The sequence below is a fragment of the Saccostrea cucullata genome, unplaced genomic scaffold, assembly GCF_032062105.1.
Source record: "Saccostrea cucullata isolate Sc308-1 unplaced genomic scaffold, CSIRO_AGI_Scuc_v1 ctg9613, whole genome shotgun sequence".
Classification (NCBI taxonomy): domain Eukaryota; kingdom Metazoa; phylum Mollusca; class Bivalvia; order Ostreida; family Ostreidae; genus Saccostrea; species Saccostrea cuccullata.
Window position 1 is genome coordinate 11,422 of NW_026925034.1, and position 13,670 is coordinate 25,091.

At 34.3% G+C, this 13,670-nt stretch overlaps 1 protein-coding gene across 1 annotated transcript; it reads left to right on the forward strand.

Annotated features, from left to right (window-relative positions):
- Positions 1–4,692: 4,692 nt before the first annotated feature.
- Positions 4,693–13,224, forward strand: LOC134267856 (DDB1- and CUL4-associated factor 17-like; the record flags this gene model as incomplete). Its single annotated transcript, XM_062750067.1, has 12 exons — positions 4,693–4,805; positions 6,619–6,680; positions 6,832–6,873; positions 8,279–8,372; positions 8,911–9,053; positions 9,617–9,692; positions 10,612–10,704; positions 10,807–10,914; positions 11,075–11,174; positions 11,502–11,638; positions 11,822–11,931; positions 13,017–13,224. Coding segments are annotated over exons 1-12 (1,281 nt in total), but the record flags the coding sequence as incomplete, so codon positions are not given.
- Positions 13,225–13,670: the final 446 nt, after the last annotated feature.

Sequence of the window (13,670 nt, forward strand, 5' to 3'; positions counted from 1 at the left end):
AATGTCATGGTGTCTACTGTTCAAAAGATATGGCCAAAGTAAAAGTTTTAAATTTTCATGTGAAAGTGGGTCAAACTCCAAGGTCAAGGTCAAAAGATCAAATTTGGTGGTACCCAAAGAAAGGTCTTGTCACAAGAAATACACATGTGAAATATTTTTGTCATGAATCCACTAAATCAATAGTTATATGCAATGTTAAAGTTTTTGCGGAGAAACAGCTAAACAGACAGACAGACAGACGGGCGGACACGACAAAAACTATATACCCCCGAAACTTCGTTTACGGGGGCATAAAAAACGTAAACAAGTGGTAAAAAAAATCTGCGTTGACGTTGACCGTCGATCTGCAACGTCACGTCTTTATGACGTTATTTCTCTGTTTTAGTGCAAATGCCATTAGCACCCTTTTCTCATGGGCGCAATCATATGTGAAGTATGAAAGCTGTAGTCCTTAGCGATCAAGAGTTATGGCCAAGGTTAAAATTTTTGCATAAGAACGGAAATCTCCAAGGTCAAGGTCAAATGGTCAAGGTAATAAGTATCCCATCAAAGTTCTTGCCACAAAGAATACCTATATGTGAAGTATGGACGCCCTAGCCCTAGCCATTCAAAAGTTATGGCCAATGTTAAAAATTTTAAAAAGTAGGTCAAACTTCAAGGTCAAGGTCAAAGGGTCAAAGTTCTTGATATCAAATGGAAGGTCTTTTCACAAGGATTAAATATATATAGTATGAAAGCAATAGCCGTAACCCTTTAAAAGTTATGGTCAAGGTTTTTTTTTTTAAAGTTAGTCAAACTCAAAGGTCAAGTTGAAAGGGTCAAAGTCCTTGGTATCCTTTCAAGGGTCCTTTCACAATGATTACATATGTGAAGTATGAAAGCACTAGCTCTTACCGTTCAAAAGTTATGGCCAAGGTTAAAGTTTGTTCATTAGTACCGAAATCTCCAAGGTCAAGGTCAAAGGTCAAAATTGTTGGCATCCAATGAAATGCCTTTTCACAAAAAATATACATATTAAAAGTATAAAAGTCAATGTATCTACTGTTTAAAAAATATGGCAAAAGTAAAAGTTTGGAATTTTTGTGCAAAAGTGGGTCAAACTCCAAGGTTAAGGTCAAAAGATCAAATTTGTTGGTACCAAAAGAAAGGTCTTGTCACAAGGAACACACATATGAAATATGAAAGTCATAGCTCCACTAAATCAAAAGTTATGGGCAAGGTTAAGGTTTTTGCGGACAAACAGACAAACAGACAGACAGCTAAACAGACATACAGACAGACAGACGGACGTACACGACAAAAACTATACCCCTGAAGTATGAAAGCACTAACCCTTACTGTTCAAAAGTTATGGCCAAGGTTAAAGTTTTTTTCATAAATAGGGAAATCTCCAAGATCAAGTTCAAAAGGTCAAAATTGTTGGTATCCAATGTAAGATATTGCAACAAAGAATACATATGTGAAGTTTGAATTCCTAGTATCTACCGTTCAAAAGTTATGGCAAAAGTGAAAGCTTGAAATTTTTATGTAAAAGTGAGTCAAACTCCAAGGACGAGGTCAAAAGGTCAAATTTGGTGGTACCAAAAGAAAGGTCTTGTCACAAGAAATACACGTGTGAAATATGAAAGTCATAGCACCACTAAATAAAAAGTTATGGGCAAGGTTAAAGTTTTTGCGGACAAACAGACAAACAGAAAGAGACAGAGAGACAGACAGACAGCTAGGCAGACGGACGGACACGACAAAAGCTATATGCCCCCAAAACTTCGTTTACGGGGGCATAAAAACAAAATGTGTTTGTGAAACACAGATGCTCCCGTAGGGCAACATAGCGATTGAAACTTTTCTTAAATGCAAACAAGATGTATTTGTGAAACACTGATGTCCCCGTATGGCAACATAGCGAAGATTAACTTTTCTTAAGTGCACACTCACTGGAAATACTGAAATATGAAAGTAGGCCAAGGTTAAATTTTTTTTATAAGTATGGAAATCTTCAAGGTCAAAAGATCAAAGTAATTGGTATCCAATGAAAGGTCTTGCCACAAAAAATACATATATGAATATGGGAGCCCTAGCCCTAACCCTTCAAAATTTATGGCCAAGGTTAAAAATTTTAAAAAGTAGGTCAAACTCTAAGGTCAATTGAAAGGTCTTGTCAAAAGGGGTAAATATATAAAGTATCAAAGCACTAGCTAGCCCCAACCTTTTAAAAGTTATGGTCAAGGTTTGCTTTTTAAATGTAGGTCAAACTCAAAGGTCAAGGTCAAAGTTCTTGATATCCAATGAAGGGTCTTCTCACAAGGATTACATATGTGAAGTATGAAAGCCCCATTCCTTTCCGTTTAAAAGTTATTGCCAAGGTTAAAGTTTTTCATAAGTACGGAAATCTCAGGGACAAAAGGTCAAGGCTGTTGGTATCCAATGAATGGATTTGCAACAAAGAATACGTATGTGAAGTATAAATGTCCTGTTGTCTACTGTTCAAAAGATATGGCCAACGTAAAAGTTTGGAATTTTTGTGTAAAAGTGGGTGAAACTCCAAGGTCAAGGTTAAATTTGGTGGTACTCAAAGAAATGTCTTATCACAAGGAATATGAAATATAAAAGTCATGGCTCCACTAAATCAAAAGTTATGGTCAAGGTTTATGTTTTTGTGGACAAACAGACAAACAGACAAGACAGAGAGACAGATGGACAGCTAGACAGACGGACGGACGGACGGACACGACAAAAACTTTACATCCCCGAAACTTTGTTTACGGGGGCATAATTAAATATGTTGGTACCCAAAGTAAGGTCTTCTCACATGAAATACAACTGTGAAATGTGAAAGCCGTAGTACCACTGTTCAAAAGTTATAGCCATGAATAGGTTTTTGAAAGGTAGGTTAAAGTCCAGGGTTTGCTAGCCCTAACCCTTCAAAAGTTATGGTCAATGATTGTTTTTTAACAGTCTGTCCGACTGTCTTTCTGTCTGTCTAGCCGTTTGTCTGTTTGTCTGCAAAAACATTAACCTTGACCATAACTTTTGATTTAGTGGAGCTATGGCTTTCATATTTCACATGTATATTCTTTGAGACAAGACCTTTCTTTGGGTTCCACCAGATTTGGTCCTTTGACCTTAAACTTAGTGGAGCCATGACTTTTATATTTCACAAGTGTATTCCTTGTGACAAGACCTTTCTTTGAGTACCACCAAATTTAACCTTGACCTTGGAGTTTGACCCACTTTTACACAAAAATTCCAAACTTTTACGTTGGCCATATCTTTTGAACAGTAGACAACAGGACATTCATCCTTCACGTATGTATTCTTTGTTGCAAGATCTTACATTGGATACCAACAACTTTGACCTTTCGACCTTGGAGATTTCAGTACTTATGAAAAAACTTTAACCTTGACCATAACTTTTGAGCGGTAAGGACTAGGGCTTTCATACTTCACATATGTAATCTTTTGACATTTCATCTTTCTTAAGAAACCAACAACTTTGACCCTTTGACCTTAGAGTTTGACCTACCTTTCAAAAACTTATCATTGACTATAACTTCTGAACAGATGGTGCTAGAGCTTTCATATTTCACAATTGTATTTCTTGTACGTGAGAAAGTTTAATCTTCGCAATGTTGGCATCAGTGTCTCACAAACACATATTGTTTATTGATTACAAATTAAAGAAATTGTTTGCCTGGGGCATTGGTTATCTATCTAGCGAAATAAGGAGTTAATCCCAAGACGTCGAGTGTTCGAATCCCACTGTGGGATGTGTAGACCGGTCCCCTCGATGATACCGTATAAACCGACCTCAATCAATAGAGGTATAACTCTTCCTTGGGCCATAGGAAGTTGTGGTGTAAAATTTCATTGCAAGCTAAAAAGGCTTCTTCAGATATCGCGCGGGAACAAATGTGTGTATAGAAACAGAATTTTTTAATTTATGACCGTGACTTTTGCCCTTTTGACCTCAAATCAATAGGTTCTTCCTTAGGCCATGGGAAGTTGTGTAAACACTGCAAAAGCTTTACTGAAGGCTTTTCGAGATATCGCGTGAAAATGAAAGTGTTCCAGACAGACAGATCTACAGAGAGACGTACAAACAGCAGAGCTAGACGCGGACAGACGGACCAAAATAAATATTCCCCATTTTCAGCGGGGGACAAATATTGATACCATAATATGGTGGGCCGAGGACTTGGGATGGATTTATATGTCATCCTTTTCACATAAAACAGCTAAAAGAAAGCAGCTTGACCCATAAATTAATTTTTTTTAGTTTAATCTGTTTCAAAATGAAAAATTATTTTTGGTATACATGTGCCAGGAGACCGCAGTCGCAGGCATCTGTAAGTGGAGTTGCAGTTTAGAAACCCTTGGCTAAGTCTAGCGAAGATGCTGGCAATATGTACGACACAGTCACACATGGCATGTTCATGATGTTAGAAAACATTTTTGGTGTCAAAATCTTTCGTTCTTTTGTGGATTTCTTTGTAACACCCCCCCTTTTCAAAGATTTTTTGTTTTTATTTTATCTTTTTTGTTCGATAAGATAATTTGTTTAATTATAGCCTACCTTCTCCAATGTTGAAATGTGTTCCCAAAGATACCTAGCTTGGATTTATTTTTCATATCCGGAAATACTGATATTTATCGTGGTTGTTCTTGATCTTACTCTCTACTTTCATTTTCACACTGACATGGAAGGAAAGTGCAAAAATGTTTATCTACAAATTAGGAGACGAGAGTATGGAGTGAAAAGGAGACCAAGATCTAAATTTGAGATATTGAAAACTCTTGTGTTAGACGTTAGTTAATTTTTTTAATGAATAATGAATATTTAGAAAGTATTAATCAGATAATTTGCTTCTGAGGTAATTTTTGTTACGGATTAGATTCCTAGGCTACATGATAACATGTGCTTGACAGTCATAAACACGGTTAAGCTCAAATTCAGATTAAGTTTACTCAGTGAGATTCATTGATACTAAAAACTTTGTATTAACGTTCCTTCTGGAAGATACTTCACGTCTTCAGTGCAAAATGTTGTTAAGACGAATCTCGCAGAGATTATAACGTTAAGGAATATCAAGCTAGTTTTTAATAGATCTTTTAGACATTCCTTTTTGATGGATCTACAAGATTATTCCTTTCAAACTATGGTTTCAGTATTGAAAAGTCAACGTTTGCCTCGATTATTATTTTATTTGACTTTTAAAAATTCAGAGAAAGCATAAAAATTGTTTTATTTCAAAATAAAATGCTTTAGCGTTTAAATTTGGCTGTTAGGCCAAAAAAAAGTCTCGTTTCCGGCTACCTGACCTACCCTATTTTTTTTGCACCCGACCCTTAAGTTTTTTTTTTAGTTTTGGGGGAAAAAATGGAAATTGCAGGAATTTTTATGTTCCAAAAGTGAAAAAATATATAGATATATTCAAATTGTATTTCCTGAAATATATGTTTTAAATATGGACTTTCATAAAATTCCACTTGAGTTGTGCATCAAAAACATGGAATTTCATTTTAAATGATAATATTGACCTAGCTATGACATGATTAATTTGGTTTTGTAGTAGTTAAATTCATATCCCAAAAATACCATTGGGAAAAATAAAATAAAAAATAAAATAATTTTCCTACCTACCTACCCTATTTTTTTTCAGGATGGTAGCAGGAAACAAGATTATTTATATATTTTTTTTCCCTTAATGATTGTATATATGATATGAATATCTAATAAAACATATCAAGAAAAGACAAAAAGATATTTTAATGTATTTATTAGAAAAAATATTTACGGAAATAAAAGACATTATAATTGTGGGTATTTGGATAAAATCTGAAGGAAACAAGTCACAAGTAGGGAGAATAATTTAAAAGAAATTGACATGAAATTAAGAAATGTTGGGGAAATAAATTATTGTAAAATTTGGACTACATTTAGCTATATAGCTTGAATACATTGTATTTCCATTACGGAACTCTTCAGAATTAGAGGCGCGTTTAGTCGTCTGACTGGGACAGCATGACGTTGCGGGTAATACAAAACATGCAAATCTCATTCCAATTTTCAAAGTTTAATGTATTTGTCATTCCGATCAAAGAATAGATAAACTAATAGACATATTTAAGAGAGCGAGAACCCTTAATTCATCACCCATTAGTAAAAATAGGATATTTCTGAGGCATGTGCATTGTATTAAGATGATAAACAGATACATATGATAAACAATAGATACGAATTGACATCCTTGTCATTTCTACTCTTGATGCATATAAAGTCCACAACAATAAACTGATTCATTTGATTTTTGTTAGGATTTGTTCACCGACATCCAACATATTGTTTATATGTTTATGTTACGTTTGCCCCAGAAATCCCGTGAGATTTGTACATTTTGCGACTATTTTACAAAAGAGCGCACTAAGAACACTAACTCTTCCTCAGTGGAAATAGGACGTAATTTCAAGACAGAAAATAATGTATTAACTATTTTATTGAAATTTTTCAAGTTTGTTTTTAATTTAAATTGCACTTGACTTATTAGCTACATAGAGTGCAACAGAAGGATGCCATAGCATACAAATCAAATCAATTGTACTCTTCATTTTATTTAATAGGAAAATTATGTGTACAAAGAAGTTTGGACAAAATATTCCAGCAAACACATAAAGACTGAAGGGTAAACTGCTTCTTTCAATCAATATTCGCCAGACTGCTCGAAGCTTGAGATAGAAATTCAAGAAGTTTTGGTGTCTTTTGTGACTTTTGATCTGTTTTCTCATAACACTTCAGAAATCATTTCATGATTTCTTTTTTAATTTTTTTTTCAGAGGAAGAATTTACTTTGAGAATTACACAAAATGTTATGGTGGGTAAGTATGGGAGTACATAAAGAGCGATACACTGTATTTGATCATTTATACTGGTATACTGTAAAATCACTTATTTTCGAGGGGTTAATTTTTTTGTGGTTTGATGAAATAATATGGGTTCGTGGGGAATAATACGTGGATGAAGAACTGTTTAGTAGTTTTGTATGTGACAATTTACATTTCATGGTGGACATAAATTCCCGGGTCTCTTCATATACCAAAAAAACAACGAAAATTAACCTCCCATTAAAATTAGTGATTTCACAGTATGTGTCACAAGATGGACATCATGTGCCAGTTTGGTACCTGTGTCCATTAACAGACAAAGTGAAAAAGTTTTTCCTAAACAAGAGGCACATGTAGTTCATTAAATTGTGTAACTTATTCTGTTCATTATAATCATCATAATCATACATATACATATATACATGTACTTTGAATTTCATCCAAACAATGACAGAAATTATAAAATGGATTTTATTATATTTTTTATATTAGCTACTTTTTACTGTACATAACTAGCAAACAAAACTCACAAAATTCAATCCCCACAAACAAGTAAATTTGGGTTGCTCAATAACAATGTCCCCAACAAAACAATTCCAGAATACAGAGTACAAATCTTTTCACATGCAGTTGCGATGCATGATTCAGTAAATACAAGCAATCATTTTCTTTACATCATTCCTGACTGTTGTAAGAACTGTGAACAATAGTATTGTTCTCCAGCCTACCTCCAAGTCAATTTTCAAAAGTTAACAAATTTGATGAGTTTAAAATATTTTTTATAGATTTGGATATGGATTTTCATAAAACATTACTTGTTTGGTAAAACAAAAAGAGATAACTCTGAAATTTTGGTAAAACTTGTGTATTTTTCACTATAGAAATCAACGGGAAACCGAAAATAATCTTCCCCCCCCCCCCCCCCCCCCCGGTGTCAAAAAAATCCTTTTTACAGGTAATATGGACTGTTATTTCACATATTTATACCAAAGCTTTTTGTGTGTCACGGGGGGGGGGGGGGGGGGATTTCAAAGCAATTTACAACTGAAACATTATATTTTATTAATATATTTATGTTTTACTTATTTGCCTAAAACATAAGATAAGATATAAGGAACATTTATTCACACCCAAGACTATTTCAAAATATGGTAATGCTTGAAAGTCGTATTTCAATGGAAAATATCGCATATCCCCCCTTTTTTCAAGAGCTGGAGTTAGGGATAATTTAGTATGTAGCGCTGGTATCAAGACAATTCATTACTTTCTATTGCACTATTCTTTATATTAAACAATGAATTTATGACCAAATTGCCATTGATATTGAATTAAATGGTTGCAAAATGTAGGCGGGAATCGAGACTTAGCGTGTGTATTTCTTTGTCTTTTGTTTGTTTAGGTATGGGAGGGATAATAGACCAGTACATCTGCACTCTCTGTCTACCCCAGGGGATCAGAAGATTGAGACAGCATTAGTAGCCTCCATTCAGCCAGTAAGAAAATTGTTTAAACTGTAACATTATCATGCCAGACTTGGACGATTTTTACTGGTATCTTGGTAGGGGTATATGTTAAACTAGCTGGTTTTGGAACTGGATTGTTCCATTCCAAACTTTAAAAGGAATTGGTAGGCTGAGTTTTTGGAGAGAGGGTATTTTTCATGCTGTTTCCTTATGGATATGGTGGAAATTGAACATGAATCTCCAAATTATGTTTAATTTCATAATCCTGAAATAAAGGAAAAATTTCAAAAAATACTAATTGGTTTCACTGAACTGATTTTCTTTTTAAAGCTTGGATGTTTACCAAAGTCAGTTCAGTTTTGAAAGTCAAATGTTATACACTGTACAGATATTCTTGTTTAAAAAGGTGTTTTATTCATTGCTGTTGGTTAAGGTTATACTGTAATGATTATCTCAGTGGTAGTTATTTCATTTTCTAATCATCATACAATCAGCTGAAATTTATGCAATGTACATGTATATCCATTGGATGAGATAATTTCTATACCTCACTGTTATGAAATTTTAGGAGAAGTTATCCTTGCCACATAAAGGAGAACGACCATCTTTGTTCTGCCTTGTGGGTAAATGCTGGTTGATGCGCTTTGACCTAATCAGTGGACAGCTATTGGAGGAAGTGTACTTGCTGCCTAGGACACAGTGTCATTTTAGGTAATCTGGATGGACCTGTGCAGAAGCATTCTTTGATGTGTTTAAGTCAAATAATATCAGGTTTAAACAGTTGCTATGAAGGCTACTAATTATTTAAAAGGTAATTTTGAAATGAAGCATGTTAATGTATTATGGCCATCTAAGAGACTACATCATGCAGTAATCAGCTGTTTTTTGTTTTCATCCATCACAATGATGGGTCTCCCCCCCCCCCCCCCCCATCAATGAGTCAATACATGTATCAGTTAAACTTGCCACAGAGCATCTAGTGTAATAAGTAGTATTCCTTTATATTTGCATAAACCATTGCCATTTGGACCTATTAGGAATGTATTATTGTCACTCAGGTGACCATTAAGACCCATGGGACTATTATTCAAGTTGCTTATTTTAAATTGACAGATGGATTGATCTATACAGTTTCTCTGAGTGTTCTTTAAAAAAAAGATCCTCAAGAATGTTAAGACTATAACTCAACCTTAGCAGGACTGGCATATTCTTTTAAGAATTTTCCAGTTTCTTAAAATGTGGGCAATATTTTATTGAAGCAATATTTCTTTCAGTGATCTAAGTTGGAATGAGCCCGGGGCTTCTATTGTTTTAAGGTCCACTCACAAAGTTTCTGGCTGCATAAGACAGGTAGGATTCACTTTACTATTCCTCAATTAAAACAGCCTAGTCAACTGATTCTGAACCACAGACATCTTATACCTTATGACATATAAATATATGTATATGATTCATTAAGGGTATTTTTTTTTACAAGAATCAAAGGTCCAGTAAGGTATCACTATGACAAGATTGTCAATTGTTTTTGCATACTGTCTCTGCAGACTTTAAGCTTAGGTTAATCATACATTGACATTTGATGCATCTTGGGATTTTTGGGTATTATACCTTAATATAGGTCAAAATCTAATGTAAATTTAATACCTGATCATTGTCAGATTGGAGAAAATACAATATCATTTAAACTTTGTTTTTGCAAGTTTAGAAATACAGTTGAACTTTGGTTTCTCACACATCGATATCTTGAATGGATATGTCGAAGTGATTAGGTAGTCCCAATAACTTATTCTTTAAGTATTTTACCTTTAATATTTCGAATCATCAGATATCTTGAAGTTTTTACTTGGTCTCAATGAGTTTGAGATAACAAGATTTGACTGTATATTAAAAATTCCTAAAGTCAAATTAGATAGTAATATATTAGTGAGACCATGAATTTGCAAGTGGAGTTAGTGGACTGTGGATCAAGAGTTTTTACAGGTAGTATAGCAGTATAAAATAAAAGCCAGTACCCAGTAATTTTATTTTATGAGGGGTCGTCTTACAAAATTGTGTGATAGTGATTTCTTATACGTTACGGAAATAACAGTACTACCGGTAATTAAAATTGACTAAGTTGTATCCTTTATAAATTACCTGTCATGAAACTTCTTTTCTAGAGAATCTTACTGCTGATATTAATTATCATAAATTCTTATTTATTGAAATCTTTAGACGTTAAACTTTGAACATGTACATATTTATCTCCCCTCCAATTCACTATGCCTAGGTTGAAGCTGATCGTCCTAATGTTGTCAAAGTCCTGGCACTGTTTGATGTGTTTCCAGTCAAGTTCACCGGAATGTTTGAAATCACCAAGAATGTAAGTTTATACTGATGTATAATGTACTCAAGCAAAATCTTTCTCTGAGAAATATGTTGTTTTATCTAGGTCTATACTCATGTTTACTGTTGAACATTTCAGGTGTTTGGGAATGACACAGTGGACGCTATGGCATCTTGTGGTTTCTTGACCACCATGCACCGGTCTGGAATGGTCAAAATTCACAGCATGGAATACATTCTGCAGAAGGTGCATTCAATTGTTAACTCTTTTAATAGTAGAGTTCTAGTGGAACTAAAGTTTTATCAAAGACATTCTGTTACTAATTTATAAATATTTTTATCAATCATACATACATGTTATTTTGATATTCTTCTTAAATCTAGTATTTCTTGATTGTTTTGGTTAGTATAAGCTGTATGAGGCAGAACTTTACACAAAACTTCAAGACCAAGATGAGATATGTGGAAAACAGCCATGCGGTCTACCGTTAAACATTATCATCAAAGGTGACAATCCTCATTCAAAAATAGATCTACATTGCAAATTCTTTAAAAATACTGAAAACATTTGATCTTCTTATCAACTACTATTATTACATAGGATTTGGCATTCTGTTTAACCTCTCTGACAGAAAGCATCAGCCATTAAATCAAGGTCATTGCTAAATGTCTTGTGTATATACCAGGGGGAACATCTAGACAGTGATAAGGCCCCAACAGCTTCTAGTAATAATATCCAGGCACTAGAGTTTACTATCATTCAGAACAGAAATTGAAAGAAGAAATTCTATATCAGTGACCTCTGATTGACTTTTGACCTCTATGTACTTGTAGAAGAACCACCAGTACTGTTCCAGGTCAGATGTCATCAGAACAATTTGGAGGTGGGAGGATGCCCCTGGCACTACATGTACACACCCCCAAGGAAGGAGGGGTCCTTCCATGTCAAGACTCTTGTTTCTGGACAACTTGTAAGTTTCTCTAAAAAACAATCAAGTCAAGCTATAAAGTTACAAATTACCAGGTAGTTTTGATCGGTTTGAAATTGTATTGAAAGCATTTTCAGGTATTTACGCGTAAATTCTACTTTTAAACATGTACCAATTTCTTGAATAATTGACATCTTTTCAGTAGTATAATGCTAATAATTGTAGGCCAGGAATGGGGTTCTGAAGTCGGAAAAACTTGGCCTTGAGGCAGACAGAGCGCTGTTTTGTACAGATGATACTGGCAGAATTTTACATATCGACAGTAATTCTGTCAGGTAAGTGGACAGTTCTTGGTATGGCATTTGTACCTCTTTTTTCCTTTCCCAGGAAATTGAAGATAGAGTTTTTCAGTTTTCTATTCTCTCCTTTTCTTTTCACAATTTCATCTTTGAAATGATGGACCTTACTATACAAGGTAAAGTCCTGTATGCAGTTGGAATGTATATTTAAGATAGATTCATGAGGACATGAACTACGACGCTTCAAGCTGGCATATTTCATGAAGTGTGTTAGCGCTTTATGATAAATATGCCGGCGTGAAGCATTGTAGTTCATGTACCTAATGAATCTTCAAAAATTAAATTCATTTCTTATATTTACATTATTTTCTGAAAAGTTACTACAAATTATGCCATTCAACTGTCATTTTTAAAGCAAAACAGTTTGCACTATAGTTTTGAAGTCAAGTATGGTATTATGACATAACAATGGAGATATTCATGCTCATCCATGCATTCCATGGTAGTTCATGAGAAAATGAACAAAATTCTAATTTGTAAGGAATGTTAAAGACAAATAAATGGAAATGTAAATATATTTCAGTAATCTCTTGTCTTGTTTAGGGAACATGTGATAAAAAACTTATATACTGTAAATCACTTTTTATTCATGAGAACTTTATTTTCGCGTAATTACGCGAGACAGTGTGCTAGCGAAAATTTAATTCTCACGTATAATAGTATTCCTTAGGACTATATAGAGCAATAGCCGCAATTCGTGAAAATTTTGTCTCAGTTATCAAGAATAAATGCTTATCTTGCGAAAATAAAGTGTCGCGAAAATTTAGTGATCTACAGTAGCTAACACACTCATAATTTATCACAATAAGGGGCAAAGAGCTAAGTGAATTTCATTTCTCAAGGCTTTAAAAGTATATTGTGAATTTCACAGAAATAAGGAATTTAAAACTTCATAACGTAGCAAAATTATTCTTCCCTTGTACTTCATTATTAGTGCATTTTCCTTTAGTCTGGTTTAGATGGTTCTCTACTTTATAAATCAAACACAAAGAACATGAACAATGCCAAATAAATGAACATCAAGTCTTTAAAAAAAATAATTCAATGCTTTGTTTTTACAGTGTTTACAGAATAAAGGAGACAAAGTCTGCAGAATCAGTGATTGAGAAATGTTTCTCTATTAATCTAGAGGATAAGGAGAAGCCCCCTATCACCCCCACCCCCACTGATACATACACCTCCTCAGGACGCCGCGTTGTAAGGATCAGTTTCTTGTCAATGATCCCCATGGATGTGGAGCTCCCAAACTTGGTAACTGTCAATCTGATTAAAATCAGATCCTTTGATCCGCTCACATAAATCGCTACACAAGGATCTGAAGAAACCCCATTCAGGGTCATCTCCTGGTGACCTTTCTAATAAAAATATTCATGAAAATTTTGACCAATCAGAGAGGTCGTACTTAAGCGACATTTGGGAAAACGAAATTAGAACTGAAAGTAGCTGCGGAGAAGATCTTATCGTTTCGTACAAAACAAAGAGCTAGAAAACAAGACAAAAGCAAGTACTTATTATATTACTGTACAGAAAAGACTGTGGCCCTTCTCTTGACAGGCTACAGAAACTATGTCATGATTTTTCCATTCGTGTATCATCGGGCCTTTCCCCTCTGTAACTGAATCCAATTCTCCAAAGTAAACATTTGATTGGATAATTCAAAGGTCACCAGGAGATGACCCCGAATGGGGTTTCTTCAGATCCTTGTGTAGCGATCT